General features: G+C 45.6%; 1 protein-coding gene across 3 annotated transcripts in view; it reads right to left on the bottom strand.

The window, feature by feature from the left end:
• Positions 1-13,125, bottom strand: part of NHSL3 (NHS like 3) — a 179,661-nt gene that overhangs the window by 31,419 nt on the left and 135,117 nt on the right. For all 3 annotated transcript variants that reach the window (XM_069223387.1, XM_069223389.1, XM_069223390.1), the window contains exons 3-4: positions 11,738-11,793; positions 643-772 (exon numbers count right to left, since the gene is read on the bottom strand). In XM_069223387.1, coding sequence (XP_069079488.1) covers positions 643-772; positions 11,738-11,793 — 186 coding nt within the window. The remainder of the gene's footprint in view (positions 1-642; positions 773-11,737; positions 11,794-13,125) is intronic.

Genomic DNA, 13,125 nt, shown 5'->3' with positions numbered 1-13,125 from the left:
AAACAAGCGCCTTCCGAGGCCCAAGAGCTGGTGGAACAGTTTTCAGAAAAGCAATAACTAAAATTAAGGGTCTTACAAGAAACAACTAAACAAATGCACTTTATAAATCAAAGCAACGGTCTTCCCAACCACAAACAAAGGAATATGTTACACGAACTCAAACAACTAAACAATCACTCATCCACAGTTTTATTTCCCCACCATGGGTAATTTAACAGTTCTAACAACTAGAATGTTCACTTGTGCCAAGCAGGATACCGGAACAGTTTTTAAAGTTATTTTCTAGTTCAACAACTAGAAATAAAATACGTAAATCCTTTTCTATGTTTTCTTTTGACATTTTCTGCACTCAAAGTGATATAACATAATTAATTATGCAGTGCCATTAGGGCAGGCCAGTATCACTCGCGGTCAAGCCCTCGGTTTGAAAGCCACACTTCTTTTCTCGGATATAAGAGAGCTTGAGTGTATTGGGGATCAATACGACAAAATATCCACAACGGATAACCCTTAAATACAGGCACCTAAATTCTTCCCCCTCATGGGATCTTCATCATTTTCACTGGTATAGCTCAATTTCGACGCATACATGGTATGGACTAGAGGAGAGATGGCCATTCTCAGTGATTCTCACTGTTGTACCTGTGCGCTGGATCATCTCTGACCGGATGGACAATGAATCCTCAGAGGTATTTTCAGTAGCACATGACAACGACCGAGTGCGGAACGCAGCATTGTCATCATCTGCTGCAGCGAGGACCACCGGGGAGGACTATGAATTTAAAGGAGAGAAAACACGTATTAAAAATCTCTACACGAGATAGTGATGTGTAGATTATTCTGTGGAGGGGCAGCTGCAACAGATGGCGAAAAGGAGAAAACAGCATCAGGAAAGCAGAAATCACAGTCTAGGAGTCAAGCAGAGAAGGAAACAACTGCCAGGGGAAGAAAGAGCAATCACGGAAGGTTACCAAGAACACAGAGAGACTGTTTGGAAAGTAACCTCAAAGGTAGACAGCGACTAACCGAGGGTGAGGGCACTGACTTCTGGAAAGAGGCAGATTATTTTACAGAGCATGGATGACGTATGCTGGTGATAAACGATATAGTTACTAGCCAAAGTCTACGTAAACAGGATTAACTTTGAAACTGAACTTGTACTACATTTGTTTTTTGTGAAGTGTTCTATATCCACGAAGATCCATCAAACAGCGCAAAAGATATAGTGAAAAAATAAATTTTCCTATGAGAACATGGTCCTAACTTTAACTACCTACCAGCGACCACCAATAATTAAGAGTGACGCATAAATTATGCAAAAAAAGAATAGAGAATTCTGGGTAGTTCCCAAGTTTAGGTGGAGAGCAGCTCTAGTAAGGGGCACCCTACAACACCAGCGACACTCTAGATTTGCTCACCTCAAATGTCTGTTTATCTAGCAAAGTTTTTAAGCTCAGGAACCGCACAGTGCTATCCACGCCGAGCTAGATAGGGACAAAGTAATTTGCCATTTGTACAGCAAAGTCTTTAAGCATAGGTTTGACACAGTGTCAACCTTGCCAAGCTGTAAAATGACAAAAGCCATTTACCACTCTAGGCACAGTATTACAGCTTTGGACTGGTAAAATACCATCCAAGCCAACCTGGAATGAGTAGAAGCAACCCCTGACACGTGTTTTGCTCCCATCAGAGCGCATCAGAGAGGTTTAGCTTAGTCCAGACACAAGGGAGCACCCAGTATAAGTCAAAACAAATCCCTTTCAGGGATAGCACTGTGCTGATCCTATGCTTAAAAACTTTGCTAGAAAAAACAGACATTTGAGGTGAGCAAATCTAGAGTGTCGCTGGTGTTGCAGGGTGCTCCTTACTAGAGCTGCTCTCCACCTAAACTTGGGAACTACCCAGAGTTCTCTATTTTTTTTTGCATATTATATATGGAAAATGTCACTTACCCAGGGTACATCTGTTCGTGGCATGAGACGCTGCAGATTCACATGCTGTGCATTATCCTGCCATCTAGTGTTGGGCTCGGAGTGTTACAAGTTGTTTTTCTTCGAAGAAGTCTTTTCGAGTCACGAGACCGAGGGACTCCTCCCTTTCGGCTCCATTGCGCATGGGCGTCGACTCCATCTTATATTGTTTTCCCCACAGAGGGTGAGGTAGGAGTTGTGAATATACTAAATGTGCCCATGCAATGGAGTAGGTATGTATGTACATAATGTGTATTAAAATAATATTTATTTACAAATTTACAGTTTTTATCCAACTTCTAACGGCTACAGGCTCCCGGGGAGGTGGGAAGGCGCATGTGAATCTGCAGCGTCTCATGCCACGAACAGATGTACACTGGGTGTAAGGAAATGCCTCCTTGGCATGGTTACCCCCTGACTTTTTGCCTTTGCTGATGCTATGTTTTGAATTGAAAGTGTGCTGAGGCCTGCTAACCAGGCCCCAGCACCAGTGTTCTTTTCCTAACCTGTACTTTTGATTCCACAATTGGCACACCCTGGTATCCCGATAAGTCCCTTGCAACTGGTAGCTCTGGTACCAAGGGCCCTGATGCCAGGGAAGGTCTCTAAGGGCTGCAGCATGTCTTATGCCACCCTGGAGACCCCTCACTCAGCACAGACACACTGCTTGCCAGCTTGTGTGTGCTGGTGAGAACAAAACGAGTAAGTCGACATGGCACTCCCCTCAGGGTGCCATGCCAGCCTTTCACTGCCTATGCAGGTATAGATAAGTCACCCCTCTAGCAGGCCTTACAGCCCTAAGGCAGGGTGCACTATACCATAGGTGAGGGCACCAGTGCATGAGCACTGTGCCCCTACAGTGTCTAAGCAATACCTTAGACATTGTAAGTGCAGGGTAGCCCTAAGAGTATATGGTCTGGGAGTCTGTTTTACACGAACTCCACAGCACCATAATGGCTACACTGAAAACTGGGAAGTTTGGTATCAAACTTCTCAGCACAATAAATGCACACTGATGCCAGTGTACATTTTATTGTAAAATACACCACAGAGGGCACCTTAGAGGTGCCCCCTGAAACTTAACCGACTATCTGTGTAGGCTGACTGGTTCCAGCAGCCTGCCACACTAGAGACATGTTGCTGGCCCCATGGGGAGAGTGCCTTTGTCACTCTGAGGCCAGTAACAAAGCCTGCACTGGGTGGAGATGCTAACACCTCCCCCAGGCAGGAGCTGTAACACCTGGCGGTGAGCCTCAAAGGCTCACCCCTTTGTCACAGCACCGCAGGACACTCCAGCTTAGTGGAGTTGCCCGCCCCCTCCGGCCACGGCCCCCACTTTTGGCGGCAAGGCTGGAGGAAACAAAGAAAACAACAAGGAGGAGTCACTGGCCAGTCGGGACAGCCCCTAAGGTGTCCTGAGCTGAAGTGACTAACTTTTAGAAATCCTCCATCTTGCAGATGGAGGATTCCCCCAATAGGATTAGGGATGTGACCCCCTCCCCTTGGGAGGGGGCACAAAGAGGGTGTACCCACCCTCAGGGCTAGTAGCCATTGGCTACTAACCCCCCAGACCTAAACACGCCCTTAAATTTAGTATTTAAGGGCTTCCCTGAACCTAAGAATTTAGATTCCTGCAACTTACCTGAAGAAGGACTGCTGAGCTGAAAAACCCCTGCAGAGGAAGAACAGAAGACACCAACTGCTTTGGCTCCAGACTTACCGGCCTGTCTCCTGCCTTCCAAAGAAACCTGCTCCAGCGACGCTTTCCAAGGGGACCAGCGACCTCTGAATCTTTTGAGGACTGCCCAGCTTCAAGAAAGACTAGAAACTCCCGAGGACAGCGGCACTGCTCCAAGAGAACTGCAACTTTGTTACAAGGAGCAGATTTAAAGACCCCTGCAACTCCCCGCAAGAAGCGTGAGACTTGCAACACTGCACCCGGCGACCCCGACTCGACTGGTGGAGAACAACCAACTCAGGGAGGACCCTCCGGCGACTCTACGACTGTGAGTAACCAAAGTCGCCCCCCCCTGAGCCCCCACAGCGACGCCTGCAGAGGGAATCCCCAGGCTCCCCCTGACCGCGACTGTCTGAACTCCATTTCCCGACGGCTGGAAAAGACCCTGCACCCGCAGTCCCCAGCCCCTAAAGAAACGGAACTTCTGTGCAGGAGTGACCCCCAGGAGGCCCTCTCCCTTGCCCAGGTGGTGGCTACCCCGAGGAGCCCCCCCCTTGCCTGCGACGCTGAAGAGATCCCTTGATCTCTCATTGACTTCCATTGAAAACCCGACGCGCGTTTGCACACTGCACCCGGCCGCCCCCGCGCTGCTGAGGGTGTACTTTCTGTGCTGACTTGTGTCCCCCCCGGTGCCCTACAAAACCCCCCTGGTCTGCCCTCCGAAGACGCGGGTACTTACCTGCTGGCAGACTGGAACCGGGGCACCCCCTTCTCTCCATTGAAGCCTATGTGTTTTGGGCACCTCTTTGACCTTTGCACCTGACCGGCCCTGAGCTGCTGGTGTGATAACTTGGGGTTGCTCTGAACCCCCAACGGTGGGCTACCTTGGACCAAAAACTGAAACCTGTAAGTGACTTACTTACCTGTTAAAACTAACAATAACTTACCTCCCCCAGGAACTGTGAAAATTGCACTGTGTCCACTTTTAAAACAGCTTATTGTGTTTTATGTAAAAAGTATACATGCTAAAGTAATGATTCAAAGTTCCTAGAGTACTTACCTGAAATACCTTTCAAATGAGATATTACATGTAAAATTTGAACCTGTGGTTCTTAAAATAAACTAAGAAAATATATTTTTCTATAACAAAACCTATTGGCTGGATTTGTCTCTGAGTGTGTGTATCTCATTTATTGTCTATGTGTATGTACAACAAATGCTTAACACTACTCCTTGGATAAGCCTACTGCTCGACCACTCTACCACAAAATAGAGCATTAGTATTATCTCTTTTTACCACTATTTTACCTCTAAGGGGAACCCTTGGACTCTGTGCATGCTATTCCTTACTTTGAAATAGCACATACAGAGCCAACTTCCTACACTGGGTAAGTGACATTTTCCATTCAATGGCATGTGCAGCTGCAGATACACATGCTGTGCATAGACTAGTAAGCAGTAATCTCCCCAAAAGCGGTGGCTTAGCCTGTAGGAGTTGAAGTTGTCTGAAATAATGTTCTTAATACAGCTTGTCCTACTGTGGCTTGTTGTGTTGTTAGCACATCTACACAGTAATGCTTCGTGAATGTATGAGGCGTAGACCAGGTGGCTGCCTTACAAATTTCTGTCATAGGTATATTTCCCAGAAAAGCCATTGTGGCGCCTTTTTTCCTAGTGGAATGTGCTCTTGGTGCAATAGGTAAATCTCTTTTTGCTTTAATATAGCAAGTTTGAATACATTTAACTATCCATCTGGCAATGCCTTGTTTGGATATAGGATTACCTGAATGAGGTTTTTGGAAGGCTATGAACAATTGTTTTGTTTTACGAAATTGTTTTGTTCTGTCAATGTAATACATTAGTGCTCTTTTTATGTCTAATGTATGTAAGGCTCTTTCGGCTACCGAGTTTGGCTGTGGAAAGAAGACTGGGAGTTCCACTGTTTGGTTTAGGTGGAATGGTGATATAACCTTTGGTAGGAATTTGGGATTTATACGGAGAACCACTATGTTTTTGTATAAAAGGTTCTTGTATAGTAAATGCTTGTATCTCACTTACTCTTCTAAGTGATGTGATAGCTATTAGAAAGGCTACTTTCCAAGTTAAGTATTGCATTTCACAAGAGTGCATGGGTTTAAATGGTGGTCCCATGAGTCGTGTTAATACAATATTAAGGTTCCACGAAGGTACTGGTGGTGTTCTCGGGGGTATGATTCTTTTTAATCCCTCCATAAATGCTTTGATGACTGGGATTCTAAAAAGCGATGTTGAATGTGTAATCTGCAGATAGGCAGATATTGCTGTGAGATGTATTTTAATTGAAGAGAATGCTAGCTTAGACTTTTGTAGGTGTAATAAGTAGCTTACAATGTCCTTTGCGGAAGCATGTAGTGGTTGAATTTGATTATTGTGGCATTAATGAACAAATCTTTTCCATTTGTTTGCGTAACAATGTGTTGTAGTAGGTTTTCTAGCTTGTTTAATGACCTCCATACACTCTTGTGTAAGGTCTAAGTGCCCAAATTCAAAAACTTCAGGAGCCAGATTGCTAGATTGAGCGATGCTGGATTCGGGTGTCTGATTTGTTGTTTGTGTTGAGTTAACAGATCTGGCCTGTTTGGTAATTTGATGTGAGGTACTACAGATCGGTCCAGCAGTGTTGTGTACCGCGGTTGGCGAGCCCAGGTTGGTGCTATAAGTATTAGTTTGAGTTTGTTTTGACTTCATTTGTTTACCAGATAAGGAATGAGTGGGAGAGGGGGAAAAGCGTAAGCAAATATCCCTGACCAACTGATCCATAACGCATTGCCCTTGGATTGAGGGTGTGGGTACTTGGACGCAAAGTTTTGGCAGTTTGCGTTTTCTTTTGTTGCAAATAGGTCTATTTTTGGTGTTCCCCAGCGTAGGAAGTAATCCTGTAGGATCTGGGGATGAATTTCCCATTTGTGTGTTTGCTGGTGATCTCGACTGAGATAGTAGGCCAACTGGTTCTGAATGCCTGGGATGTATTGTGCTATTAGGCGAATGTGATTGTGAATTGCCCAATGCCAAATTTTTTGGGCTAAGAGACACAGTTGTGACGAGTGTGTCCCTCCTTGTTTGTTGAGATAATACATTGTTGTCCTGTTGTCGGTTTTGACAAAAATGTGTTTGTGGGCTATTAGTGGTTGAAATGCTTTTAATGCTAGAAACACTGCCAACAGTTCTAAATGATTTATGTGGAGTTGTTTTTGTTGATTATCCCATTGTCCCTATATGTTGTGCTTGTTGAGGTTTGCTCCCCACCCCATCATGGAAGCATCTGTTGTGATCACACCTTGAGGCACTGGGTCCTGGAATGGCCGTCCTTTGTTTAAATTTATAGGGTTCCACCATTGAAGCGAGAAGTGTCTCTGGCAGTCTATCAACACTAGATCTTGGAGTGGACCCTGTGCCTGTGTCCATTGTTTTGCTAGGCACTGTTGTAAAGGCCGCATGTGTAATCTCGAGTTTGGGACAATGGCTATGCATGAAGACATCATGCCTAGAAGTTTCATTACAAACCTTACTTGGTAGTGTTGGTTTGGCTGTATGTTTGATGTTATATTTTGGAACGCTTGTACTCTTTGTGGACTTGGAGTGGCAATCGCTTTTTGTGTGTTGCTCCCAAGTATTGTATTTGGGATGGTTGCAGATGTGATTTCTGGTAATTTATAGAAAATCCTAGTTTGTGTAGAGTTTCTATAACGTATTGCGTGTGAAGAAGACACTGTTGTTGAGTGCTGGTTTTTATTAGCCAGTCGTCTAAGTATGGGAATACGTGCCTGTGCGGTCTCCTTATGTGAGCTGCTACTACTGCAAGGCATTTTGTGAATACCCTTGGGGCTGTTGTTATCCGGAACGGTAACACTTTGAATTGATAGTGTACGCCGTGTATTACAAACCTTAAGTATTTTCTGTGGGAAGGATGTATGGGTATGTGAAAGTAGGCATCCTTGAGATCTAACGTTGACATGTAGTCCTTTTTTTTTTAGTAAGGAAACCACGTCTTGAAGTGTTACCATGTGAAAGTGATCTGACTTGATGAAGATATTCAGTGTTCTGAGGTCTAATATAGGTCTTAACGTTTTGTCCTTTTTTGGAATTAGGAAATATAGTGAGTAGACACCTGTTCCTTTCTGATGTTTGGGTACTAACTCTATTGCTTGTTTTTGTAATAATGCTTGGACCTCTAGTTGTAATAGGTCTAAGTGTTGTTTCGACATATTGTGTGCCCTTGGGGGCACATCTGGCGGGAAATTTATGAATTCTATGCAATAACCATGTTGGATAATGGCTAGGATCCATGCGTCCGTAGTTATGTTTGTCCAGTTTTGGTAGTATGTGGTAAGTCTCCCCCCCACTGGTGTTAAGTGTTGGGGTTTTATAACATTAAATTCACTGTTTGGTTTGACTTGTCTTAGGTGTTTGGAATTTTCCCCTTCCTCTTGGGAATTGTCCACCTCTGTATGAGCCACGAAACCCTCCTCTCTGGTATTGTCCCTGATAGGTAGGTCTGGTTTGCGAGGTGGAAGGCTCTGGTGTTTGCATTCGAAACCCCCCCTCTAAATTGTGGCTTTCTAAATGTGCCTCTGCTCTGTGGGGAGTAGAGCGCGCTCATGGCTTTGGCCGTGTCCGTGTCCTTCTTTAATTTTTCAATTGCTGTGTCCACTTCCGGCCCAAACAATTGCTCCTGGTTAAAAGGCATGTTTAAACACAGCTTGTTGGATTTCTGGTTTGAAGCCTGAGCTTCGTAACCATGCATGCCTGCGAATGGTTACCGCAGTGTTGACTGTTCGTGCTGCTGTGTCTGCAGAGTCTAATGCGGACCTTATTTGGTTGTTGGATATTGCTTGTCCTTCTTCCACAACCTGTTGGGCACGTTTTTGGTGTTCTTTGGGTAAGTGCTGTATAATATGTTGCAACTCGTCCCAGTGTGCCCTGTCGTAGCGAGCCAGCAGGGCTTGTGAGTTTGTGATCCGCCATTGATTGGCTGCCTGTGCTGCCACACGTTTGACCACTGCATCAAACTTCCTACTCTCTTTGTCAGGCGGTGGTACGTCTCCTGACGATTGAGAGTTTGCCCTCTTTCTTGCTGCTCCTACAACCACCGAGTCTGGTGTAAGTTGCTGTGTTATAAACACAGGGTCCGTTGGGGGAGGTTTGTATTTTTTCTCCACCCTAGGCGTGATAGCCCTTCCTTTAATTGGGTCTTGGAAGATCCGTTTTGCGTGCTTGAGCATGCCCGGGAGCATTGGCAGACTCTGGTATGAAGTGTGGGTGGATGCCAAGGTGCTGAATAGGAAATCATCCTCTATTGGTTCTGAATGCATTGCTATATTGTGGAATGTAGCTGCCTTTGATAGTACCTGCGTATATGCAGTACTGTCCTCTGGAGGTGACGGCCTTGTTGGGTAACAATCTGGGCTGTTGTCTGTTACTGGAGCATCATAAATCCAGTGCATCCGGATCATCCTCGGTCATCCCTGTATGAGTAGGTGACTGCATTGGAGGTGTTGTTACCGGGGACAGCTATGGTGAGTGTAGTGGAGAAGGTTGTGGCGAAAACCTTGGTGGTGGGGTTTTATCTCTTGCCACCTTTGCCATCGGCTGCATTTCTGACTCATGAAATGCCAGCTTTCTTTTGGTTTTAATTGGAGGAAGAGTTTGTATTTTTCCAGTCTCTTTCTGGATATGCAACCTCCTTTGGGTATGGTCTGGTTCCCCCATACTTATTTCCTGCTCAAATCTGTGTTTATGCATTTGGCTGGAAAGTCCTTGCTCTTCTGTGTAAGAGCTTCTTTTCGGCTCCGAAGCTGCTTTTTTCGGTACCGATGCTTCCGATAAAGTCTTTTTCGGTTCCGACGTTACTTTTATCACCTTGGGTGAGTCGAACTCTCGGTGCCGAGATCGTTTGGAGCCTGAATCTCGACCGGAGTCGGATGTCTTTGGCAATTCTTTGGCCTTTTTCGGTGCCGATGTTTGGTCACCTTCTTTTCGATGGGTTAAGCCATGGCCTGCTGGCAGTGGCATCCCCTTGGCCTTAACGATCTTTGTGTGAGTCTTGGACCGGGCAGTTTTACTCACTGTTTTCTGCATCGTCGTGGGTTGCTCACTTTCGGAATCGTCTGAGTCCGTCCCCTGGATGGAAATTCTTTCCTCCTCTTCGACGTCGAGTTGTTCTCTCGGTGTCAACGCCATTTGTAGTCTTCTGGCTCTTCGATCCCGTAGGGTCTTTTTAGATCGAAACGCCCGACAGGCCTCACAAGTATTCTCCCTGTGTTCTGGTGATAGACACAGATTACAGACCAAGTGTTGGTCTGTATAAGGATACTTCGAGTGGCACTTCGGACAGAAGCGGAAGGGGGTCCGGTCCATTAGTTTTGTCGATGGATGTGGTCGGGCCGACCAGGCCCCGCTGAAGAGCGGAAGCCCCTAAAGGCCACCGGAGCACTTCTTCTTTCGGTGTCGATACGCTAACACTAAACCGGTACCGAGCGCGTACAATACCATCAAATTTTCGATATTTAGCTAACTTTCCCGATTCGAAATACGGAGCGTAGAGGAACACGTCCGAACCCGATGGCGGAATATAACAATCTAAGATGGAGTCGACACCCATGCGCAATGGAGCCGAAAGGGAGGAGTCCCTTGGTCTCGTGACTCGAAAAGACTTCTTGGAAGAAAAACAACTTGTAACACTCCGAGCCCAACACTAGATGGCAGGATAATGCACAGCATGTGTATCTCCAGCTACACATGCCATCGAACACACTATATATATATATATATATATATACACATACACACACACACACACACACACACACACACACACATATATATTTTGTTGGGTGGAGAGGAAATTTGTTATACTGAGAAGATTTAAGAATATAACTTGACTATTCTATGTATGAATGGGTAACACCAGATGGGTTCTCAATCTTGTAATTAACAGGTAAATTAAGACCACAGTACTAAAGATTAATATTATGAAATTGCCCAGTGGTGATTTTGATGGCATGATCAACCTACATGATTTTTTGGGCATTTTGTCACTTTGTGATGCGAAATGTAGATATATTTCATATACTTGCTCTTGTGAGTATTTTTAATTGTAAATATATTTGTATATGTTTTCTACAGCCCTGGTGAAGACCCTTGTTGGGACAAAGTGTGTTGGCTGGGCTCATATTATGTTTTTTAGCTGAAGAATAAACTTTAATTATAGCTTTTACAACCAAATGTGTTTGAGTCGATTTAATGGACAGAATACAATATGAAGCTACGACTATACTACATACCTTTGGGACTAATGTTTCTAGTGGAATTGTGATCGTGGAATTAAAGACTGTATTTCAGTTTGGAATGCTTCCCTTTGTTGAATGAGCATGCAAGACCATAGACTGTTGGGAAGAGGCAGAGACATACAGAGAATGGGAGAGAGCAGAGCTTGGAAAAGCTCTGAGGTGAAGCAGGCATACGTAAAGCATGGAAGACATTAAAATGCTTTGACGAGGCAGACAGACATGCAGAGATTGGGAGAACGCAGGTCATGGGGAAAAGACAGACATAGCAACTAAGCATGGACAAGGGTAAACTGATGCTGCAAAGACGAACGAATGGGAGGAAGCACACAGCAGCTTACAGGGAGAGAGTGCAGAGCACTGGGAAGAGTCAAACAATTTGGAAGTATTGACAGACTCACATCGGCTTAGAGAAAGATCATATTGCAGGCAGACTTACGCAGCGACAAGACGGGCAACTACAGGCAAGGGCCAGACAGAAAGGGATTAATACATAGTGTAAATGAGGGCACGTCATTAGTCTGCTTCTGTCCAAGGACTAGCAACGAGAAAGCAGTAAAGCATTCAAGGCAAAAAGCGGCGGCCAGGGACACTGAACCCGACCCATGAGGACAAGTGGTAAACTACGCAGGCGCGAGGAATATTACCCGAGGAACCTTGCGAAGAGATCACTCACGTGCCGCCTCAGAGAGCGCTCCCTGGAGCATCAATAACGGGGAGGGTGGGCTGCAGTAGTCGAGTGTTTAAAGTAACACGGTACTCACCAGAACGCTGTTGCTGTCTGCCTCGTCTCTGTCGTTTTTATGATGTTTGTGTTTTTCTGAAATGGAAAAATAAAGGTCAGTGTCATGTGATCGAATAATCACTATGAGTCGGCATTACAAAGCACCCTGCGGTCTTCGGATGTTCACCGGCCCGGGGCCGTTATTTATACGCGTCAGAAAGGGGTAAGAAACAGTGTGAGGTTGATACAAGTTTGTACGGTGTGAGTGCGCAACGGGAGTCGTATAGCAGCCTTGGAGGGGAGAGCAAAAGTAGCGAGTCATTCATGAGGAGGGGGAGAGAAGCACTGCGAGGATGTATGAGCCCGCTGACGTGTGAGGGGCGTTTATGAATGAATGGTAGGGCGTGAGGGCAGAGGCGGATATTTGAACCCTGGAGAGTAAGCCATCAAATCACACATATGAATTATAGATGGTGAGGGCACGGAGAGAGGGACATTTACGAACACTGCCGGGAGCTCGCGCAGTAGTAAGGGGGCATTTATGAACTAGGGAGAGAGACAGCAAAGGCAGCGGGCACATTTGTGATCACGAACGGAGAGTGGGGCATGAAAGTTGAATAGTGAGGGCAATTTAAACCCCAGAGCACCTCCTGAACAGCTTCTGTATATCCAGGCCTCCTGAGCCGAATATTCATTGAGCAGCCCTCACAAGAGGGTGACAGGGGCAGCGCGAGGCATTTATAAAGCTTGGGGGTGAGAAAAGATTGAGTGAGGGGGCATTTACAAACCCTACATGACGACAGCGAAGCTGGACGGGGCATTTATCAAGCATGGAAAGGCGGCCGGAGACCTAGGGAGCATTTACGAGTGCTGGTGCGGAAGGAGTAAGGCTGTGAGATGCCTTTATGAAACCTTGAGAGGGACAACACATTTATCAGCCCTGGTGGATCACGTAAAGGGCTCTTCCAAGGTAAAAATAAGGCAATGACTGGCATTTAGGAGCTCCTCTGACCAGACAGCAAGGGGTGTTTATTTATCCTGGATGGGAAAAGCAGAGGGATCAAGAGGCATTCATGAAATCTAGACACTGAGCACGGAGGCAGTGAGGGCTTTTATGAACCATGGGAGCCTGGATCACGTCGGTCATGGACATTTATGAACGCTACTATGAGCTGGGCTGCGTTGCCGTCACGTGAAAGGCGGAGAAGGATCAAATTCAGGTGGCGGGTTAGCGTCTCATGTACGGATGGGTTTATTTCTTCCACAACAAAAACAGGTGAAAGTCGGCACTTGTTCAGGCTGTAATTCAATAGTACAGCTACTGTTCCACAGTTACTATTCAGCTATCACTTTTAAGAAGAAGGCATACGTGAATACATGTTTTATTAACCTCAAAACAAAAATGCGACTTCCCAGCAATTTTTGTTT

Source organism: Pleurodeles waltl, chromosome 3_1 (genome assembly GCF_031143425.1).
Source record: "Pleurodeles waltl isolate 20211129_DDA chromosome 3_1, aPleWal1.hap1.20221129, whole genome shotgun sequence".
Taxonomy (NCBI): Eukaryota; Metazoa; Chordata; class Amphibia; order Caudata; family Salamandridae; genus Pleurodeles; species Pleurodeles waltl.
This window is presented reverse-complemented; position numbering and strand designations above follow the sequence as displayed.